Source organism: Rhinoderma darwinii, chromosome 1 (genome assembly GCF_050947455.1).
Source record: "Rhinoderma darwinii isolate aRhiDar2 chromosome 1, aRhiDar2.hap1, whole genome shotgun sequence".
In the NCBI taxonomy this organism is placed as follows: Eukaryota; Metazoa; Chordata; class Amphibia; order Anura; family Rhinodermatidae; genus Rhinoderma; species Rhinoderma darwinii.
Window position 1 is genome coordinate 308,272,834 of NC_134687.1, and position 23,698 is coordinate 308,296,531.

The 23,698-nt window shown below is 45.1% G+C and overlaps 1 protein-coding gene across 2 annotated transcripts in view; it reads left to right on the top strand.

Annotated features, from left to right (window-relative positions):
- YJEFN3 (YjeF N-terminal domain containing 3) overlaps positions 1 to 23,698 on the top strand; it is a 196,630-nt gene that overhangs the window by 130,812 nt on the left and 42,120 nt on the right. For both annotated transcript variants that reach the window (XM_075851222.1, XM_075851228.1), the window contains exons 2-3: positions 11,774 to 11,882; positions 12,428 to 12,538. In XM_075851222.1, coding sequence (XP_075707337.1) covers positions 11,774 to 11,882; positions 12,428 to 12,538 — 220 coding nt within the window. The remainder of the gene's footprint in view (positions 1 to 11,773; positions 11,883 to 12,427; positions 12,539 to 23,698) is intronic.

Sequence of the window (23,698 nt, forward strand, 5' to 3'; positions counted from 1 at the left end):
TGGGAGCCAGAAGAGAACCTCAATGCCCCAACTCTCCTGAAGAAGCTTCACGCTCGTTCTGGCCCCAAGAGGAGGAGGCGTAAGGGACGGGATACTGTCATGCCTATGGCCGCGGGCCGTCAGGCTCACTCACCTCCTGACGCCCTGTATCCTATAAACTTCGGTTGCCTCCTACTCTCTAGATTTCCAACTTGTTCCATGGTCCTTAAACCCTTGGTTCTGAACCACTATAGTAAAACCCTTGGTTCTGCAGTTGCTCCCAGTGGTTCTTCTGATGTATTCGGGGTTAAGGAGATTCTGGAAAGCAAGAGAGTAGGAGGGAGGACTTTCTCTCTGGTGGATTGGAGAGAGTTTGGTCCTGAGGAGAGGTCTTGGGAGCCATAAGAGACCCTTAGTGCATCTGCCCTCATTAATATGTTCCTCTTACGCTCTGGACCAAAGAAGAGGGGGCATAAGGGGTGGTACTGTTATGGCTGCAGTCGCGGAACGCTGCCGCTCACCCTCGGCGAACGGCCGCGACTGCAACTTCCTGGCCGCCTGCCGAAGTCCTCCTCTCCGGAGACCTTGGCTGGTGCGGCCTCTCCTTCCTGGAGTGTGCGATGGAGTGCGCGCGCTCGCTCATCCCCGGCCTTAAAGAGCCAGCGCACGCACTTCCTAAAAGTTTCTCTACTCTACCCCAGTGCACCCTCGACTATAAAAAGGGGTCTGCCCTCCCACTCCTTGCCTGAGCGTTGTTTGTACTTTTCCCATGTTTGTATTGCAAATGGTCCCAGTGTTCTCTTTCCCTGCATCCTATCTCCTGTATCCCGTGCTGTGTTTCCTTCCTGTGCCTGCCTTGTATCGGAGTCGTGTGGTGCCGCCTGCTGGATACGCCATGTCTGTGTGTCATCTGCCATCCTTGGTGCCATCGCCACGTCTGGCGCAACCTGCCACAGCTAATTCTGTGTGTGGCACTATCTACTGGGGGCTGTTTGGTGCGATCTACAGGGGGCTGTGTGTGGTGCTATCTACAGGGTGCTGTGTGTGGTGTTATCTACAGGGCGCTGTGTGTGGCGCTATCTACATTGGGCTGTATGTGGCATTATTACTATGTGGGCCCTAAAGGGGGTGCTATTATAGTGTGCGGCACCGAGGGGGTCATTATTTCCATCTGGGGCCTTGTAAATGGTGAGGTTTTTGTAGAGAGTGGGGGGGGGGGGGGTGCTAGAAAAGTGAGATGCCAAAGATGTTTGTGTTGCAAATTCTGCAGAGGCGATTCATAGTCGGGCGAAGGCGTCAGGACAATCTGGGCCGGATGAAAAAGAAAAGGAAAAGTCAGCGACTCCAATCTGAAAAGACGTCACCAGTGAGTCACTGGATTTCACTCTATTGTATTAAAGGAGCTTTCCCATCTTAGACAGTTATGGGATATCCACAGGAAATGCCAAAAAGTCTGATAGCTCTGGGACCTGCACCTATATCAAGAACTGATCGCAGAATCCAGGCGGAGACTAGTAGAGAGAGGGTCGCGCATGCGCGCAGCTCTCTCTATTCTGTTGTATGGTTGTTATAGAAAGAGCTGAGCAGATTTTGATCGGCTGTTTCCATAACGTTCGTTGAACAGAACGGAGAGAGCTGCGCAGGCGTGCGACCCTCTCTCCACTGGTCTCCGCCTGCATTCTGTGGCCAGTTCGAGATATATGTGCAGGTCCCAGAGCTGGGACCCGCATCTATCAGACATTTTTGGCATTTCCTGTGGATATGCCATAAGGCCTGCCGTATGTCGGCCACATTTCCCGGACCAAACACACTGCAGGGAGAGGGAAATGTGGGGCTCCTAGTTATCTATGACACTAGGTGTCACTGCCTTGCTGCGGGACAACTGTCCCGTACTGAAAACATGGTTACAGTATGGGACAGTTGTCCCGCAGCGAGGCAGTGACACCTAGCGTCATAGATAACTATGATGCTAGGAGCCCGGCTGCCTGCAGTTTGTTCGGTCTGGGAAATGCGGCCGACATACGGACCATATATCACGGACCAAACACGCCCGTGTGTGGGAGGCCTATCTGTCTAAGGAAAACTCCTTTAAGTTATATGGTCTGCAGAGCGCTTATGTAGGACTGGTGTCTACCACTGTATTGTCACTATGTGGTGGTAATGTTGGTCTTTGGTTTACTACTGTACACACGTTTTACTACACAATTAAGAGTGGTCGCATTATTTCTATATAGCTGACGGGTGGGCCCCAAGAATTATTTCCTCTGGAGGGCCCAAGGTACTTCAGTCCGACACTGGAAACATCTGACTAAAAGATCTGAAGACACTGAAGCTGCAAACTTTGTGAAAACCAAAATTTGTGTCAGTCTCAAAACTTTTGAACAGGACTGTAGGTGATCTTCTGGGCAGCGGCATGATTGGGTGCAACTGATATCCCTGGCAGCACAAGAAATGTGAGCTACTACTTATTTTTATATTTTTAGAGGGTGGATTTTTGTTTAATAATTTGCTTCTAAATAAAATGTGATTTGGGAATAGTGTATGCAGTTACTCTTTTTTACCACAGGAGGGGGATGTTTCATTTAAAAACTTACATGGTACTGGCTCAAACTTTACAATGGTGACAATTTCCATGCTTACCAAAATAAAATCATAAATATTTAAACACTTAATTTCAATTGTCAACTCAAGTAAGGATCAAATATGTGTTTATGGTTTTCACGATGTCCAGTTATTCTGAAAATCAATAATGAGAGTGCTTGTATGTATGATCTTGTATTGTATGATCTGCTTGTTTCTAGTCTTTATTCTCTTGACCCAGTAAGGATTCATAAAAGTATGTGAAATTTGTGTTCCCTTATACATTTTTTGGGATGAGAAACTAATCCCCACTAGGGGAGCTAACACAACGTATATATAAATCAATATAGCTATAAATATATATATATATATATATATATATATGTCACACGCACCTAGCATATAGTATATTGTTGATTATAGTTGTTATAATTAATCATGCTTCCGCATTTCCAACTAAGGGCTCATCCAGATGAGCATGAATCTCGTGTGTGTGCTGCGCGTTGAAACAACGTACAGCACGCAGACCCATTGATTTTCAATAAGGCTATTCACACAAACGTGAGTTTTCATGCAGCGAGCGTCCGTTGTGTGAAACTCACTGCATGTCCTATATTGGTGTGTTTTCAAGCACCTAGTCGCCCATTGAAGTCAATGGGTGCGTGATAACCACGGACAGCACACAGACGCACATCCGGACTTACAACTGCGTGAAAAACACATGCCACACGCGAAGCATCCTGATGCAAAAACACAATGCACCGATTTCACGCTCGTGTGAGTGTAGCCTAAAGTAAAGCCGTTTTTGACCATGTACACACAGTGGCATAACTATAGGGGTTGCAACAGTCGCAATTGCAACCGGCTTCCGAAGCCAGGGGGCCCGCTGCCCCCCCCACCACATGACTGAAAAGTTACTATAGTAACTGGGGCCTATGTAATAAACTATACGGGCCCCCGTTACTATAGTAACTGACAGTACTTACCTTCCGAAGCGCAGTGGCCGAAGAGGAGGGTAAGTTTAATACCACTGTCTGCTGGAGCTGATAGGTCGGGGTCCGACTCCCAGCACCCCCGCCAATCAGCTGTTTTGAAGGGGGTGCAGCCACTCGTAAGAGCGCCAGTTCCCCTTCATTCCGATCACTTTCTCACACTGTGAATCACCGACACGTACATAAGGGAAATGAAGGGAAAACAGTGCTTGTACGAGTGCTGCACCCCCTTCAAAACAGCTGATTGGCGGGGGTCCCGGGAGTCGGACCCCGACCCATCACCTATTGATCACCTACCCTGAGGATAGGCCATCAATGTTTAGGGACTGGACAATCGCTTTAAGCTTACCATGTGGTAGGCTTAGATACAGTGCCCCAGCAGACAGTAATCTTATACTGTATAAGATTACTGTCTGCTGGACCCTCTATCTAAGCCTACCTTGTGGTAGGCTTAGATACAGTGTCCAACAAACAGCATCACACTTGCACGTGGGCTCTGTATCTAAGCCTACCATATGTGTTAGGCCTCATTTACACGAGCGTAATATACGCGCGTGCGACGCGCGTGCTTTTCACGCGTGTCGTACGCACCTATATTACTCTATGGGGCAGTTTAGACGATGCGTGAATTTTGCGCAGCGTGAGTGCGTTGCGTAAAACTCACGACATGTTCTATAATCGTGCGTTTTTCACGCAACACGCACCCATTGAAGTCAATGGGTGCGTGAAAACAACGCATGCCACACGGACGCTACTGCGTTGCATGCGCGAAAATCACGCAAGAGCTGTCAAAAGGATGAATGTAAACAGAAAAGCACCACGTGCTTTTCGGTTTACAAACATCCAAACGGAGTGTCAAATTAGAGATGAGCGCACCGAACTTCACCGCGTTCGGCCGAACTCGTTTTGACCGAACCCGGCAAAAAATGTTCGGGTACGCGACGTCAGGAGACAGTCACTGCCCACGGTGCTGAAAGACTTAAACTGTTTCAGCACCATGGACAGTGACTTTCGATCGCCATATACATATACGTGTAAAAAAAACCAGAAGTTCGGACTTACCGATAAGTCCCGGCTCCTTCCTCCAGTCCGACCTCCCGGGATGACAATTCAGGCCAAGTGACAGCTGCAGCCAATCACAGGCCAAGCACAGGCTGCAGCCAATCACAGGCTGCAGCGGTCTCATGGACTGCCGCGTCATCCTGGGAGGTGGGGCCGGATGACAAGAGAGGGACGCGTCACCAAGGCAACGGCCGGGAGACCGGACTGGAGGAAGCAGGCAGTTCATGGTAAGTTTGAACGTCTTTTTTTATTCACAGGTTGCTGTATATTGTGATCGGCATTCACTGTCGAGGGTGCTGAAAGAGTTACTGCCGATCAGTTAGCTCTTTCAGCACCTTGGACAGTGACGGGCGTCGACTAGCCTCATCTCTATGATGGCGGCTGCGCGAAAATCACGCAGCCGCGCATCATACACGGATGACACACGGAGCTGTCAAATGCCTTTTGCGCGCGCAAAACGCAGCGTTTTTTGCGCGTGCAAAACGCACACGCTCGTGTAAATCAGGCCTTAGTCTGTGTTCACATCACCGTTTCCCTTCTGTTGAGGGGTTCCCTCTGAGGTTTCCATCGGGTGACCCCTCAACGGAAAGGCAAACTGAAACCTCAGGTTACGTTTCTCTCACCATTGATCTCCATGGTGACTGAAATGTTGCTAAAGGTTTCCGTTTGTCAACGTTGTGACAGGGTTCCGTTGTTCTTGACGCAACCAATAGCGCAGTGGACTGATGCTAACAGGTGATGTGAACAGGCCCAATCTAATGTTTTTTGTTGTGTTTGTGTTTTTATTTACAGGTTCGGTGGTTGGACTACGTTGGATTCAAGGACTAATTCGATTACGGCTATTTCATTCTCAATAAAATGGTTAATGAGGGTTGTGTGGGGGTTTTTTATTTCAATAAACCTATTTTTTCTATGTCTTTGTATTTTTTTTAAACTTTATTACCACTGCCTTATTAATAGCTGCTGTCTGATTGACAGCATCCATTACTAAGGCGAGGCTTAGTGTTAGAGCCGGTGCAGAGGCTAACACTAACCCCCATTATTACCCACCGCCACCAGGAGCCGGGTACGATCCAGTACCCAACCATCTATAGTGATGGTCGGACGCTGGGGCGGGCGTAGGCTGGTGTTATTAGGCTGGGAAAGGCCAAACACAGTAGCCCTTCCCACCCTGGAAATGCTAGGCTGCTGCTGCTATGTTGTATCTGGCTGGTTCTTAAAAATGGAGGGGACCCCCACATCATTTTTAAAAATAAATAAATAAATAATTGGAAAGAACAATGTGGGGTTCCCCCATTTTTATAACGAGCCAGATACAACACAGCAGCAGCAGGCTAGCATTACCAGGGTGGGAAAGGCCACAGTTTTTGGGCTTTCCCAGCCTAATAGTACCAGCCTGCTGCCGCCCCAGTGTCGCTCCATCACTACAGAAGGTCGGATACTAGATCGTACCCGGCTTTTCCCAGTACCCCTGATGACAGTGCGTACCGGGGTAATAATGGGGGTTAGTGTTAGCCTCTTCATGTCTAACACTAAGCCCCGCCTTTGTAATGGACGTTGTTAATCAGCCAGCGGCCATTACTAAGGTGGTAGTAATAAAGTTTAGAAAAATACCAATACATAGAAAAAATATTTTATTGAAATAAAAATCCCACCCAACCCTCATTATCCATTTTATTGAGCATTACAAAGCCGTCATCGAAGTAGTCCTCCAATCCAACGTAGTCCAACGACCGCACCTGTAAAAAAGCACAAACACAAAAATAATTAGTAGCACAAAAAAAAAGCAAAACAATTCTTATACTTACCTTTGTGCTTTCCTGGGTCCAGCGCTAGAGCCGCAATTTCGGTGAGTTGGGCCCTATATCTAATCCTATCATGTGTGATACTGTCTGCTGGGCCTTATATCTAATAATATCATGTGTGATACTGTCTGCTGAGCCACTGTATCTAATACAATCATATGTGATAAAGTCTGCTAAGCCACTGTACATAAGATTTTCCACAGCTATAGGGTCGTAGTGCTATAGATATGCTATCTCCTATATACACATATGCATACACTCACACACATTTTTTGGGGGGGACATATGTATTGGGGCTATTTCCCCTGACGTTTCAAGAGCTTAGTGACACCCCTGGCTGCTAGTGCTGCATTGTTGGGTCACTTAGGAGACCCAGCGATGCAGCTGAAAGCTGCGGGCTGTCGGCCATGAGATGTTTTGTGGGGGGGGGGGGAGGGCAAGAAGAACCTTTGCATCGGGGCCCATGAGCCTTTAGCTATTCCCCTGTGTACAAATGAGCTTTGGACAATCCCTTTTGTATTAGAAGGTTATAAGCTGATCACAGGTTTTTCTGCTGGGGAGATCTATGAGAGGACTCATCAGAAAGTGTTTAATTCCACAGCAGCACCAGTACTGGTAACGAATCACTACACAGTTTCTATTTAAACCAATGGGCTGTATGTGTAATGCATGGATGTGTCAGATGGAGGGTTGCCAACCGTACGTAAATTTATGGACAATCCGCCCAAAATTTTTTTTTTTCTGCCGTCCGTAGTGTCCAACAGAATTGACATGCGTAGTGCAATCAAGACCAGAGAAGCGCAGACCGCTGCCTTTAAGCGAAGGAGGATGACTGAGGTGTGGATCAGTCACCTCATGAGACCAAGCAGAACGGCGGGGGTGGAGTTCCACTCACCAATCACATCCCGCTTGCAGCTTTGCAGCGCTAAGTTAGCGCGGGTCTGTGATTGGTGAGCCCCAGCATAGGCAGCAGTGCACCCGGTCCCTCACTACGCAGCAGACACATGTGTGGCACCAGTGGCCACCGAGTGTCAGTTTGTCTCTAACGGGAGCCACTGCGGCCGGTCCTTTGGCTCGGCTCACTCTGAGAGTTCCTGGCTGGCAGTCCTCCTGAGTTTCCTCTCCAGCGTGGTGTCCACTCCTCCTGAGTTTAACATCTCTGAGAGACTATCTGAGTCCTTCTCCTACTGCACTGGCTGGCCGGGTTCCAAACAACTACGGACGGTTCTAAACTTCTTTTGTTCTGACCATGGGTATTTTATAGCTGTGCATTATAGTTCAGTTGCCTTAATTGGATCCAGGTAATACAACACACCTGCCACAGTCTGAGATTGCTGACTTTGTTATTGTGAAAAATAAACAGTTTTTTCATTCATGACATCTTTGGACTCGTGTTATCACTTATAAAAAGGTGTTACTTATGCTCTTTATCACTAGCTCTTGATATTGGAAGTTGTTCGTAAAAATTTTGGTCTGTCCGGGATTTTTAGGTTATTTGTCCAGAAATAACTGACATGGAGGTTGGCAACCCTGGTCGGATGCACCAGTGCGAGAGACTCTATAGCTTCTCTCCACTGTATTAGATAAGGGCCCGACTAATAGAAGAGGGTCCTGAACGGGTCAATGCCCATCTATTATCTCAGAGTTAACAGAAGGGATATTTTGTGGGAATGTGAGAAAATCTCCCCTTTTTGGGATCAGATACAAAGTACCGTTAACACCATTACTCATTCATCTATTGTTATTTCCCCATGAGCAGTGTTTCTAAATCTGTTGCCAATATTCCCTAAGGGAGCCCGCAGGGAGCTATGGCTACAACTCTTTGCTGCAGCCAAATCTGTGATTCCGCTGTATTGGAAGGCTGAAGCTGCGCCACCAATAAGCAGCTAGCTTAGGAAGGGAGCCCAGCTTGCGAGAATGGAAGAGCTCTCGCATCTTGAGTATCATTCTCATGCCAAATACCAAAAAAACTTTCCACCCTGGTTTGCGTTCTGTAAAAATGACTCCTTTAAACACCTTTGGTGTGAAGACCCTGCTATGTCTGATAATGTCAATTGATATTTTTATTCCCTTCTCTTCTATTCTGAGATTAATTTCTAACAGCCCCACAAGACCTGGTGTATTTTTTCTAGACACTTCTCTCCTTGTACGTTTACTCCCCGTTCGGTAACTGTGAAAGGATCGTACATCATAACGTTTATAATACAATATTGATCTGTTATTTATGGTTTGAATAGTCTATTATAGAACTTACGCTTTGTACACTCTAATTGTGAATCCTAACAATTATTTTGTATATTGTGAACACTGTCGCTCTTAGATATATTGTAATTGCATTATTGCCTTTCTGAAAAAACTTCAATAAAAAGTTATTGACAAAAAAAACCAGTAAAAACAGAAAGGATATTTTAAAATGGGGTTTTCTAAACAATAACACTATCATAATTCTAGCAATGCAAATCCTTGTTTTAATGCTGAACAACCTTACCACCGGTCGGCAATTGCGGATCATTATTAGGGCGTTTTGGGCGGCCGCCCGGGGCCCAAGGCTCCCGTGGCCCATTGTCGCCCAAAGTACAATGCAGTTTTGTTGCGTTTTTTTCAGCGAATCGCATATCGTCACATGTTTGTATTTAGGTGGTCTGGTCTGGGGGGGTCTGTATTTAGGAGGTCTGGTCTGGGGGTCTGAATTAATTTAAGGGGTCTGTATTTAGGGGGTCTGTATCAGTTTAAGGGGTCGGGTGTGCATTTAGGGGGTCTGTTCTGGGGTCTGTATTTAGGGGTCTGGTCTGGGGTCTGTATTAGTTTAAGGGGTCTGGGATCTGTATTTTGGAGGTCTGGTCTGGGGTCTGTATTTAGGGGGTCTGGGGTCTGTATTAGTTTAAGGGGTCTAGGGTTTTTATTTAGGGGTCTGGTCTGGGGTCTGTATTCGTTTATGGGGTCTGGATTTAGGGGTCCTAGTCTAGGTCTGTATTAGTTTAGGGGTCTTTATTTAGGGGCCTGTATTTAAGGGATTTGGGGTCTGTATTAGCTTAGGGGGTCTGGGGGTCTGTATTTATTTAGAGTGCTTGTTCTGTGAGGTCTGTATTTGTTTAGGTGGTCTGGTTTGGGGTCTGTATTAGTTTAGTGAGTCAGGTCTGGGGTCATTATTAGTTTAGGGGGTCAGGTCTGGGGTCTGTATTTAGGGGTCTGGTCCCAGATCTGTATTTAGGGTGCATGTTCTGGGGTCTGTATTTGTTTAGAAGGTCTGGGTCTGTATGTATTCTAGAATCCGGTGTGGGATCCGAATTTATTAGTCTGAGTAAAAGGGATTGTCCGGGCACATCGATAGGTCATCAGTATGAAAAACCGGTCCGTGCCCGGACAACCCCTATAATGTATGGGCCTGGGCCTTGGTGTCTGAATTTTTTTGTTTCTATAGAGGCTGGAAATAACTGCACAAAGATGTCTCATCAGGAGGAGTTGCCATAACGGTCTGCATCAGATGGAGAAGAATATTGATGAAAGCAAGAAAAGATAGCACAATCAAAATAGCGCACACCCAATACAAATATTATGAAAAATGAAAAATCGTTTATAGATCCAAAACATATATATATGACACACAAATAAAAACATTTAAAAACATGTATGAACAGAAGCCCATGTGTAGATAAACAGGGCAAAACTACAGGCACTATACTTGCCTCAATAGGACAATAATATATCAATAGTTGGTTAGTGCTGGGTAAATATAAAGCCTCTACTCCACAACATACAATAATCACAAAGACCAGAAACCTGGGATGATCTGGTGCTCAGCAGGCCAAGAATTGCAGCTACACAAGGGATAAAGCTGGAGAAAGAATTACAAGCAGGCACTAGAAAATAGATAGAAAACAGAAAGAGTAGACGGCAAAAATTTGAAGCACATCGAATATCAGGTACGCATAACCCAGAGGTGCTGTAGTAAGGGAACTTCCCCACGCGTATCGCTGCTTTACAACGCACCTTCCTCAGGGAGAATAGTATGCAAACAAGGATAAAAAAAACTATTTTTATAGTTAGTAAATTATCATATATTTGATACACCTGCCTTATTCAGGAGTGGCCCAAGAGAGGCGTCGAGAGACTCACACAGACGTTGTCATGGCTACGTCCGGCGTCCGGAAGGTCCACACCGCGCATGCCCCAGACAATTGGCGCATGCGTGGAACGGAGCGTCCGGACACCAGTCAAGGCAAACATGAAAAAAGCAGCATCATTGTGATTGGCAAGTTGCTATACATGATAAATAAACAAAAAAGTCCCAGCATAGGTGCATATCTAACCAAAAAGGCCGGTCAGGTATTCAGGAGAGGCCCGGATAGGCTGGGCTCAACAGACACGCACAGACGTTGTCATGGCCGCAGCCGGCGTCCAGAAGGTCCATACAACGCATACCCAAGGAAATTGGCGCTTGCGCGGAAAGGATCGTCCAGACACCAGCCGTGGAAACCATGGAAGGTCAAAAAGCGGCATCATTAGCAATGGCAATTTGCCAGACACAAAAAAGTCCCAATGCAGGCGCAGATCAAGATGGAGAAGAAAAGAGAACGACTCCCATCAGAGAAGACATCACTTGTGAGTCACTGGATCTATAGAGGATCTGTCCCCTCTCCTTACATGTCTGTTGTAGGAAATCCTTGTATTCCACATAAAGTCTTTGTGTAAACAGGACTAATAGACAAATTCGGGTTACCATTCCCATTGTCAAGAGGATGTGTCCCTACACAGTTTGATACTGTCAGCGATAGTTGGAGACTGTCATTATGTAGGGACACAGCCCTTTGGACAAGGGGAATCGTAACACCCATTTGTCAATGCTCATACAGAAAGGTGGTGTTCACTATAGACACAGCAGAGCGGCAGTGGGGAAGGGGGGCCCAAGTTTGTGGAACTGCCCAGGGCCTATGGTCTACCTAATCCACCACTGCCGGTCGGAAAGTGGAAGGACTGATAACAAACTGTAATTTATGATCTATGAAATAAATGACAGCTTTGCTATTAATAATAATAACCATCTTTCTACCTATGCATATATATATATATATATATATATATATATATATACATATATATATATATATATATATATATATATATATATATATATATATATATATATATATATATATATACAGTGTATATATATATTCCAAGGATTCCTGTGTTTGTAGAAGCTGGCCGCAAATGATGATGTTCATGTGTAGTGTAGCCAATGAACAACTGAAAAGAAAACCTAAAGTTTTAATATCTTTTGGATGTTGTTATAATGACTGAAGCAAAAATAGCTCCTGCATTTGGATTGTTAATTATTATGTCTCTTCTCTTCAGTAAACAGGAAGCTGAAGCCTTAGAAACAGAATTACTGGAAGATTACCGCTTCGGGAAGCAACAATTTATTGAGATATTGGGACACAGCTGTGCAATGGCAGTAACCAAGGTCTGTATTGTTAGAGGGATTTTTTCCAATATATTTACTGCCATGTGCAGGGAATATGGTAGAGGGGGGTACAATGCTGTTTTTTTTTGTGGTCTCTTCATTTCTTCACTTACTACTGGAAATAAACTCTAATGAAAATAGTACATTAAGTGTACTGAAAAACAGACTTTTATTGCAATCCAAGCTGTTTGCTGTTATTGCTGGGGGTAAGTTGCAGCCAGCCGTCAATTACATGGTGGTCTATGAAATAAATGTCGCTCCATGTATTAATGTGCGGCCAGGTCCGCAAGAGCAGGAGCCGCTGATGCTCAGCAGCTCTATGCCCTGGCTCTATGGTGTCCATGTGCCCTACTAGGGTAGATGAAAAGGTGTTGCCTTAGTGGGACAACCCCTGTAATACTATAGTTCCCCTCACTTTCAACAGTTGTTTTGCACATGCTTCTTCTTATACACTATTTCTCTGATTTGCTGTATCAAGGGAGGGACATAACAATATATGGCTGTATATAGGAAGTATGAGTAAACAGATATTCTTTTTTTGACAGGTTTATCCCTTGAAAACACTTCCTAAAAAGCAGCCAACTGTTTTAATTATTTGTGGTCCGGAGCAGAATGGTGCTATTGGCTTGGTCTGTGCCCGAAATCTTCGTGCATTTGTAAGTGATCTTTAAAATGAGGAAATTAACTTTAATAACTTTTAAACCATCCATTCCATGAGTTAAGCTGGCAATACACTAGAGATTGTAGATGATCAAAAAGGTCGACTTAGACCCTTTTCTGACCACTGTCACTACCATTTCGTGACATGAATGAGCATCACAGACACTGACCAAAGGCAGATATCTGTGGAAAAGTTGATCTACCGTGATGGAGTTTTTGGTTGTTTTCAGGTGAAGTCCTTGTAAAGTTGTTCATGGCAAACAACAGATCTGCATCCCATCGATAACATCTTAGACCAGGCCAAAGATGAAAATATGCAGATCAATTAGCGATTTGTCGTTTTAACTTATGTAGTTGTTCAAAGCAAAAACCTTTACAGACCAACTGTGAACGACAAGTCGTTCAGAAAACAGCCAATCCGAAATCATTCATGTATGGCCAGTTTTATATTCATAGTTGTGATGAATGCATTAATTTACAGAGAGACACTATTGAAATAACGTTGACTCCGCTATATATTTATGTTATACATGATGCATAGCTCCCAACCATCCTGGATCCGGCGGGGCAGTCCCGGTTTCTCACCACTGTCCCGCTGTCCCGGGCGGTCTGAAAAATGTCCCGCGAGGTGCTGCAGCTGTATCAAAACAGCTGATCGCTGCTGTCAGGCACCATGCATGCCGGACGACTGCAGCAGCGATTAGCGATCAGCCTCAGAAGGAGGCAGGAGGTCTTGCGACGGCGTTCTGACTGGTGTCAATGCCGACCCGAGAGTGGTCTAGTCACCTGACCTGTCATCTGACCTCACCGGTCAGGTGACAGGTCAGGTGACTGGACTGGTCCACTCCCGGGCCAGCATCGACACCAGTCAGAACGCCGCTGCAAGACCTCCTGCCTTCTCCTAACGGTGAGTGACGTGAAGGCAGAGCGTAGAGTGGTAGCAGTAGGCTACCTCTACCGCTCTCCGCTCTGGTGGAATTGTGGCACAAAGTATAAGGGGGAGGGAGGTTGTGTGGCACAAAGTATAAGGGGGAGAGGGGTTCTGTGGCACTATGTACAAGGGGGGAGGGGGGTTGTGTGGCACTATGTACAAGGGGGAGGGGGGTTGTGTGGCACTATGTACAAAGTGGGAGTGGGGTTGTGTGGCACTATGTACAAGGGGGGAGGGGGTTGTGCGGCGCTATGTACAAGAGGGGGGCTGTGTGTGGTGCTATGTACAAGAGGGCGATGTGCGTGGCGCTATCTACAGGGGGCTATGCGTGGTGCTATCTACAGAGGGGCCATGTGTGGAGCAATCTACAGGGGGCTGTGTGCCGCTATCTACAGGGGGCTGTGTGTGAAGCTACCTACATTGGGCTGTGTGTGGAGCAATCTACAGGGGGCTGTGTGTGGAGCTATCTACAGGGGGATGTGTGTGACGCTATATACAGGGGGATGTGTGTGGCGCTATCTACAGGGGGATGTGTGTGGAGCTATCTACAGGGGGATGTGTGTGGAGCTATCTACAGGGGGTGTGTGGAGCTATCTACAGGGAGGCTGTGTGTGGCACTATCTACAGGGGGGCCGTGTGTGGCACTATCTACAGGGGGGCCGTGTGTGGAGCAATCTACAGGGGGATGTGTGTGGAGCTATCTACAGGGGGTGTGTGTGGAGCTATCTACAGGGGTGTGTGTGGAGCTATCTACAAGGGGTGTGTGTGGAGCTATCTACAGGGGGTGTTTGTGGTGCTTTCTACAGGGGGGGCTGTTTGTGGCGCTATCTACAGGGGGTGTGTGTGGAGCTATCTACAGGGGGTGTGTGCGGAGCTATCTACAGGGGGTGTGTGTGGTGCTTTCTACAGGGGGGCTGTGTGTGGTGCTATCTACAGGGGGCTGTGTGTGGCACTATCTACAGGTGGGCTGTGTGTGGCGCTATCTACAGGGGGGCTGTGTCTGGCGCTATCTACACGCATGCCCCCCACCCCTGTAAATATTACTAACTTTATTTTTTGTTTGCAGTTTCCGCTGGACTGTTTGGGCTACTGCGATGATCTACGTTTTTCTAAAATAAAATGGGGAAAGAGGGTTGTGTGGGGGAGTACTTATTTCAATAAAAAAATATTTTCTTATGTTTTTTTTAATTTTTTTAATAGCGCCTTGGTAATGACAGTTGTCTGACCACGTCCATTACTAAGGTGGGGCTTAGTGTTAGCTGGTAAAAAGGCTGCAACTAACCCCCCATTATTACCCCAGTAAACATTGCCAAGAGGGGTGCTGGTAAGAGCCGGGTATTATCCAGTACCTGACCATCTGTAGTGATGGGCGGGCACTGGGGCGGCCGCAGGCTGGTACTATGAGGCTGAAAAGGGCCATAAACCGTAGCCCTTTCCACCCTGGTAATACTAGGCTGCTGCCGCTATGTTGGATCTGGCTGATTATGAAAAATGGGGGGGACCCCACGTCGTTTTAAAAAAAAAAAAACAAAACATGAAGAAAACGACATTGCATCCCCCCCATTTTCATAACCAGCCAGATACAACACAGCAGCAGCCTGGCATTACCAGGGTGAGTAGAGTCACGGTTTCTGGCCTCTGCCAGCCTAATAATAACAGCCTGCGGCCACCCCAGTGCCCGTCCGTCACTACAGATGGTTGGGTACTGGATCGTACCCGGCTCTTCCCAGCACCCCTGGTGGCGGTGGGTACCGGGGTAATAATGGGGGTTAGTCGCAGCCTTTTTACTGGCAAACACTAAGCCCCACCTTAGTAATGGACGCGGTCAGACAACTGCCATTACCAAGGCGCTAATAATGTATTAAAAAAAACACAGAGACATAAGAAAATATTTTTTATTGAAATAAGAACTCCCCCACACAACCCCCTTTCACAATTTTATTTTTTTTAAAACGTAGATCATCGCAGTAGTCCAACGAATCTACGATATAGTCCAAACAGTCCAGCGGAACCTGCAAAACAAAAAAATAAAGTTAGTAATATGAGGAATAAAAAAACTTCTCACCTCCAGTGACTTCTGTCTTCCCTTCGCTGCAATAGAAACTAGACATCCATGAAAAGTAATTCCCCTTCATGTAACTCTGCTACCTGTAAGCTGAAAAGTCATCCACCACAGGTAAAAATGTTTCCCCATCATGTCTGATTCCCAGGTGTTTTTTTGTGGTACTCCGCCATGGGGAAACATTTTTCCCTCTGGTGGATGATTTTTCCATTGACCAGTAGCAGAGTTACACAACTGGAAAAAAAACATTCCCCATCATGTAACTCTGCTACCTGTCAATTGAAAAGTCATCCACCATAGGGTCTAGCTCTTGACTTACATTGTTCTCAGCCTTTTGGTTTGTCCTGCAGCTGCCGCCGTGATAAGCAAATGTTATACCCAAGTTAGGAAAAGTAACACAAAGACGATATAACCTGATCCATAATATCTGTGATATCCATACAGTCTAGAGATCCGCAGTGAGAATATGCGCTTGTTATTTGGAGAAGGATCTGGCCGTGATTTGATGTGTTTATGCGGGATATTGGGCGTGGTTAGGGGGCGTGGCTTAAAATGTCCCTCTTTTACGAATTCAAAAGTTGGGAGGTATGATGCATGATCTATCTTCTTAACATATTTACCGTATAGGGGCATTGTTCATGATCTTTTCAGGAGATATGAACTAATGGTGCTTAAAGGGGTTGTCTGGTGAACTAAAATTGATGATCTACTGTATCCTCAGGGTAGGCCATCAATATCTGATTGGTGGGGGTTTGACTTTTGGCACCCCCACCGATCAGCTGTTTGAAGGGGTCGAATGAATGCTCCAGTGAGCACTGCTTAGCCTTGATTTCTTACACAGCTTTATATTGTACAACACTGTCACATTTATATGGCAAATCACAGTATTACAGCTTCCTTCCGGCCCCTTCAAACAGCTGATCGGCGGGGATTTTTAGAGTCGGACCCCACCGATCAGATATGGCTGGTCTATCCTGAGGATAGATTAAGAATTTTATTTCACCGGATAACCCCTTTAACAGAATTTTATGGAATTATTGGTGATAACATTCTAATATATGGAGAGGTATTCTGAGGCCAATGTTTTTCTCAGAGAATGGTTTAGTCATGGGTGACCACTTTGTGTTATGACATAAGCAGCTGTAATGTCCGTGGCTGCGGGCTGTCAGCTCCGTTCCCCTCCTGACAGCCGCAGCCACGAGTCGGCAAGCGCTGGCCCCAGCCTCCTCCTCAGGAGACGCCAGCGCTCGCGTCCACTTACCTCAGCCAGATCCCGTAGGGTGCGCGCACACGCTCGTGCCCGCTCTTAAACGGGCAGCATGCGTACCGGACATTGTTGATGACCTTTGACCCGTGAGTACCCTGGACTATAAGAGGGGTCCAGCCCCTAGTTCGATGCCTGAGCATTGTTGTGTTCCCTAGTTTGTCTATGTGAAGGCCTTCTAGTGTATTACCTATTCCAGTACCTATACGTATACCTGTTCCAGTTCCTGTTCCTAGCAATCCATACATTCCTGGTCTAGTACTTAGCTGTGCCAACGCTACCTACAAGGGGGCTGTGTGTGCTACCTACAAGGGGGCTGTGTGACTCTACCTTCAAGGGGGCTGTATGGCGCTACCTACAAGGGGGCTATGTGACGCTACCTATAGGGGGAATCTGTGAGTGGTGGGCTGATGGTCATTTTACTGTGAGTGGGGGGCTGATGGTCATTTTACTGTGAGTGGGGGCTGATGGTCATTTTACTGTGAGTGGCGGGCTGATGGTCATTTTACTGTGAGTGGGGGGCTGATGGTCATTTTACTGTGAGTGGCGGGCTGATGGTCTTCAAGTGGTTTCCACCTCTGACCTCCGGCAGGAAATACCTGTGGTGCTCGTTTAAAGCTTTTTTTCCTGCGACTTTTGCATTCGCTTCAACGGCTTAAGGAGAAACATAAAAAAAAGGTCAAACAACGCTGTCAATTCCTGAAGGAATTTTGAGGCAGATTATTTTGCCTTACAAAAAACGTGTGTAAACATACCCTACAGGTGTAGTGCTTTTTTTTTTATCCGTTTTTTGTCTTTCTGGAAACAATTTTTGGTAGGGGCCCGGAGGAAATTTTATTTTTCCAGTGCTGCCTCGAGTCCGAAAAGGTTGGGAAACTCTGTACTAGGCTACAGGATCACGCCGGCCTATGCAAGGATCCCGTCGTGGAGCAACTCAGTTTGTCATGGGAACGGGGCCTAGGTCAGTACAAATTTTGTTTTTGTTTGGGGGTACTGCCTACAAGGGGGAGGTGGTGGGGCTCTATGTCACGATCTACAAGGAGGAGGTGGGGGATTATGGCACGGTCTACAGGGAGGCTGTATGAAAAAATCGACAGGGATGCACTATACTATGTGGGGGCCACTTAGTGGACATTAAACTGTGTAGGGGTACTACAGGTGACATAATACTGTGGGCACAATTAGAAGTCAAAATACTGTGTCCTTGAAGAGGTTGTAATATATTATATTATTAAATATCATTATTATGCTGTATGGGGGCACTAAAGGGGCATTATAATTTTTTTTATGGGGCATTTTTTTTAATGATGGGGGTGGGGCGCCGAAAGATCATTTCGCACGGGGCACCATCTGCATTTCTAAGGCAGGGCTTACTGTTAACCAGTAAAAAGGTTAGCACCAACTTCCCATTATTACCCCAGTACCCACCGCTATAAGGGGTACCAGGAAGAGCCGCGTACGATCCAGGACCCGACCATCTGATGCAATGCCGGTGCCCGGCCGTCGCTTCAGATGTTCAGGTATTGGATCGTGCCCAGCTCTTCCTGGTACCCCTGGCGGCATTGGGTACCGGGGTAATAATTGGTGGTTGGTGCTAGCCTTTTTACTGGTTAACAGTAAGCCCCAGCCTTAGTAATGGATGCTGTCAATCAGATAGCGGCCATTACACTGGTGGTAATAATGTATTAAAAAAAAACACATGGACATAAGAAACATTTTTTAATTGAAATAAAAACTCCCTCACACAACCCGCTTTCACCATTTTATTTAAAAAAATAAATAAAAAAGCATAGTTCATCAAAGTAGTCCACTAAATCTATGGCGTAGTCCAAACGGTCCATTGGAACCACCCGGAAGAAAAAAATAAAAATAAAGAGTATGAAAAAAAAAAAAAAAAATATATACTTTCCTGCAACGCACTAAAAACTAGAGGTCAAAGCAAAATAATTCCCCTTCATGTAACCCTGCTACCTGTCAACTGATAAGTCATTCACCAGAGGGAAAAATGTTTCCACATGGCGGAATGCCAGGCACCAGGCTCAGGTGAAGCTTTCTTTCACTCCACCATTGGGAAAAAAAATTTCCTATGTTGGAAGATTTTTCCATTGACATGTAGCAGTTCTATAGGGGTGGTGTTAGGGAGGGCAAACTCAGCAATTGCACAGTGCCCCCAAAATTGGCCGCTACTCTTGGGCAAGTGCTGTGTGCTTGCCTCCAGGTTAAAATTTGCCAGCCAGCCCTGGGCCGTTGGCACCCTGCCCCACCATTTTCTCTCGTAGACCACAGCCTGGTTTAGGCCTGCGGTCTACAACAGTCCAAGAGCACGCTATTGACGTCAGCGGCCTAGCGCGATTACGTCACTGCATCATGCCATCCGCGCTGGGCCGCTGAACTCAGCAGAAAGTCAGAACGTCCGGCTGCGGTTACTCGGATAGACTTGGGGGGGGGGGGGCGTCTTTCTATAGTTCGCCTCAGGTAGCAAAGGGGCTAGGTTTATCCCTGGTCATGAGGACTCGACCACCTCATTCAGCAGTATCCCCTACACTCCTTGCACTCCTATACACTTCATGTCTGTCATACACGGATACTGGCTGGTGACCGGCTCATGCAGCTTTATGTGTAATACCCCATGTGTATAAGATATGGTAGGACCATTGTACTTAACAAGCACTTTTTACATTTTGTGTCTCCCTTATTTACTCATAGATTGTAAGCTCTTGCGAGCAGGATCTTCACTCCTCTTGTATGAATTGTATATTAGTTTTGTTACTATGTAATGTCTGATATATAAATAAAGATTATTATTACCTTGAGGATGCAGTAATGAGGAATAAGGTTATTTTCACAAAATTATTTCTGATGGGGCATACTATTTACAGTAAGTACGGTTTTGAAAACTGGTCACACAGACATGACCTCTGCTGCACTGGAAGATTGTTCGGGTTTTTTGTTTTGTTGATTCATATTACATCTGTCCTTAATAGCAAGAATTTACAAAACTCCAGTGTCTGCTTTAGACATTACAGGGTCATAGATCATATTGTTTTCTATTCTGCTTAAACAATAGTTTATGGTTCTGAAAAGCGTGATTCAAGTGTCCGGCATCTGAATGGTGGTTCATACAGAAATATGTTTGCTTTAGCCCCTGTTTACACTGAGTTTTTTTGCAGGCAGAAAAATCTGCCTCAAAACTCCTTCAGGAATTTTGAGGCATATTTTGCCCTGACTTCAGCCTGTGTGCCGCGTGCAGAAAACACTGCGAAAAACGCTTTCTCCTCCTCCCATTGATGTCAATGGGAGGTCAGTGATAAAAACACCCGAATTAAGGGCATGACGCTGCTTTTTCCCGTGAGCGTTTTTTTCCACTCGCGGGAAAATAACACCTCCGCCTCCCATTAAAATCAATGTGAGACATTTTCGGCTGTTTTTTGGTGCGGTTTCCGCATCAAAAAACGTGCCAAAAAAACTCTGTGTGAACAGGGTCTTTGTCTGCCTCGAGTGCTTCCTGTTATCACACGATTCTGAGCCATGCCTAGTTCATCAAGCTACTGCTAGTTAGGTACAAGGTATACTATCTGGCCAAAGTATGTGGGCACCTGACCATAACACCCATAAGAGCTTGTTGGAAATCACATTCCATAACCATGGACATTAATATGGAGTTGGGTCACTTTTGCTGCTATATCAGTCTTCACTAACACTCTCCACTCTTCTGGAAAAACGTTCCACTGGATTTTGGTGTGTCTGTCGGAATTTGTGCCCATTCAGCCAAAAGAGAATTTATGAGGTCATGCATTCATGTTGGATGAAAGAGTTCCAATTTGTATCAAAGATGTTTGATGAGGTTAAGGTCAGGACACTGTGCTTCCACACCAAACTCACCCCACCACGCCTTTATGGACTTTGTTTTGTGCACTGGGGCACAGTAATGCTGGAACCGAAAAGGGCCTTTCCCAAAATGTTGGAAGCATACAATTGTCCAAAATGTTTTGGTATGCTAAAGCATTAAGATTTACCTACACTAAAACTAAGCGGCCTAGGCCTGAAAAACAACCCCAAGACGTAGATGGTAGGTAAATGAATGGAATTTCTCTGACACTTAACTGGTGTGCACAGAGAACAATTGCTTTTATTCCGGTTAAACCAAGGTTGGGGGGGTCTAAAGGGGTTTTACACAGGACGATTATCGGGCAGACCAGCATTAATATAACACTCGTTGCCGATAATTGCCCTGTGTAAAAAGTGCAGCGATCAGCAGATGAACGAGCAAAGGCCGTATCATTTTAAAAAAGTGAAATATTATAGTTGTCGGCAGCACATCTCCCTGTGTAAACAGGGAAACGCGCTGCCGACATGATATTAATGGATGGGAACGAGCGTTCGGAGTAACAACCGCTCGTCTCCATCGATAGCTCCGTGTGACAGGAGCAAACGTGCGCCGATCAACAATGTCTCGGTGTTAAAGGGCCTAAAGAGATCATCATATTTTTCAACCTTACCCCCCCCCCCTCACAGATTATGTATTTTCTTTGTCGGATTCCTATGTTGATGCCCTCAGATTGCTCACCAATCAGTAATTGCTGCTGGAATGGAGAAAAAATGCACACCAAGAATTGAAAAATAGCAAATCTTTAGAAAACACGTTGTTGGAGCTAGCTAGTCAAAGTGCTGTAGTAAAACAGGTATAGTCGGGAAAGTTCAGGAGTTATAACTAGGTAGGCAGGACATACCTAGTCAGAAGTGGCAGAATACGAAGCCGGGTATATCATGCATATGTCATTGGACAAGCCAGGAGCCAAAACCAGGAACAAAACATACAAAGTCATACAGTGTGCCAGAGGTCAAACCCGAGGTGGTATGAGAAGCCCTGCAGCTTCAGGCTGTCCGTAAAGTGGGAGTTGTTTATACGTTTCCCTTCATAGGTGATGCCAACTGGAGGGAGTTGGAAGTAATTTCATCACCTATTTTAGTAGGGGCAGCCACTCTTTCAGTTCACGCTGTAATGGTGAACCTTTGCAGTACAGTGGTTATAATAGGAATCTTGAAATATGAGGAATAGCCATTAGGCCCCATGCACATGACCGTAAAATATCTCCGTATTACGGTCCGCAATTACAGACCCATTCAGTTCTATTGGCCGCGGATACCTTTCTGTATCGCTACGGATAGGTGTCCGTGCCGTAGAACTGCACTGTAAGGGATAGATACTTTGGGAGAACGGGCCGAAAATGCGGACTGCTTACTTGAGCTTGTCTTGTATCAAACACATTCTTTTTATTAACTGGTAAGCAAATTCAGCAATAATAATGCTCCCTGTTCAGTGATGAGCCTACCAAATGCATTTTGCAAAGAAATAATCCATTGCTGTTTGGTCAGTAGGAATGTATGGTAACATTTCCAAAATGATGTCATCTAGGAGATATTTTTGTGTAAAAAACAAAGATGGGGATAAAGGACGAAGGCAGGGCTGTAGGGGTAATACTGAGGGACAAGATGTTGTTTAAGGTTCCATCTAATATTGTGTCAACTTGCAGGCAATAAGCTCTAATCATAGGAATGGATTATATCATGGCCGAGGCGAGGGGTATGCGGTCGGCTAGGGCACCATTAGAACGGGGGGGGGGGGCGCAATTTGTGTATTAAAAAGAAAAAAAACACTCTGCTGTTAAATTTATTAAATCCCTGAATTGGGCACCAAGGGAGTTTGTCCTAAATATGACATCATTTTGGATCTTCTGGTTTATATCAACACTTCCCAAGATACTCAAAAACATCATTTATATAGTAAAACTAAAATACCAACAACGTCACAAGAATTTTCAGTTCACATATTTTTACAGCACAAATAAGTGACGTACCGTAGTAGCATTCCTTTTGGAAATAACACATAACACATTATAAGCAAATATTCCTCAATTTGAAAAGTTTTTTTTATGTGCATAGTGATTTGGCCATACTACTTATGTCGTCTTTTATGTTAAAAAAATAAAATAAAAAAAGAACTTAAAAACAAGACACTAAACATAGCTATTAATAGATCTGTTAACCCCTTTAGGACACAGCCTGTTTTGGCCTTGTGGACACAGATGATTTTTTCACATCTGACATGTGTCACATTATGTGGTAATAACTCCGGAACGCTTTTACCTATCCAAGTGATTCTGAGACTGTTTTCTCGTGACATATTGTACTTTATGTTAGTGAAAAAATTTGGTCGATAAATTCAATATTTATTTGTGAAAAACTTACCATTACCATTTTTCTAAATTTAAATGTGTTTGCTTGTAAAACACATAGTAATACCACACAAAATAGTTACTAGTTAACATCCCCCATATGTGTACTTTATGTTTGCATCATTTTTTTTCACGTACTTTTATTTTTCTAGGACGTTACAAGGCTTAGAACTTTAGCAGCAATTTCTCATATTTTCAAGAAATTGTCAATAGGCAATTTTTTCAGGGACCAGTTCAGATCTGAAGTGGTTTTGAGGGCCTTATATATTAGAAAGTCCCCATAAATCACCCCATTTTGAAAACTGCACCCCTCAAAGTATTCAAAACCACATTCAGAAAGTATTTTAACCCTTTAAGCGTTTCACAGGAATTAAGGCAAAGTAAAGGTGAAATTTACAAATTTCATTTTTTTTGCCGCAATTCATTTGTAATAAAAAAAAATCTGTAACACACAAAAGGTTTTACCAGAGAAACGCAACTCAATATTTATTGCCCAGATTCTGCAGATTTTAGAAATATCCCACATGTGGCCCTAGTGTCCTAATGGACTGAAGCACCGGCCTCAGAAGCAAAGGAGCAGCTATTGGATTTTGGGGCCTCCTTTTTTTAGGAATATATTTTAGGCACCATGTCAGGTTTGAGGAGATCTTGTGGTACCTAAAC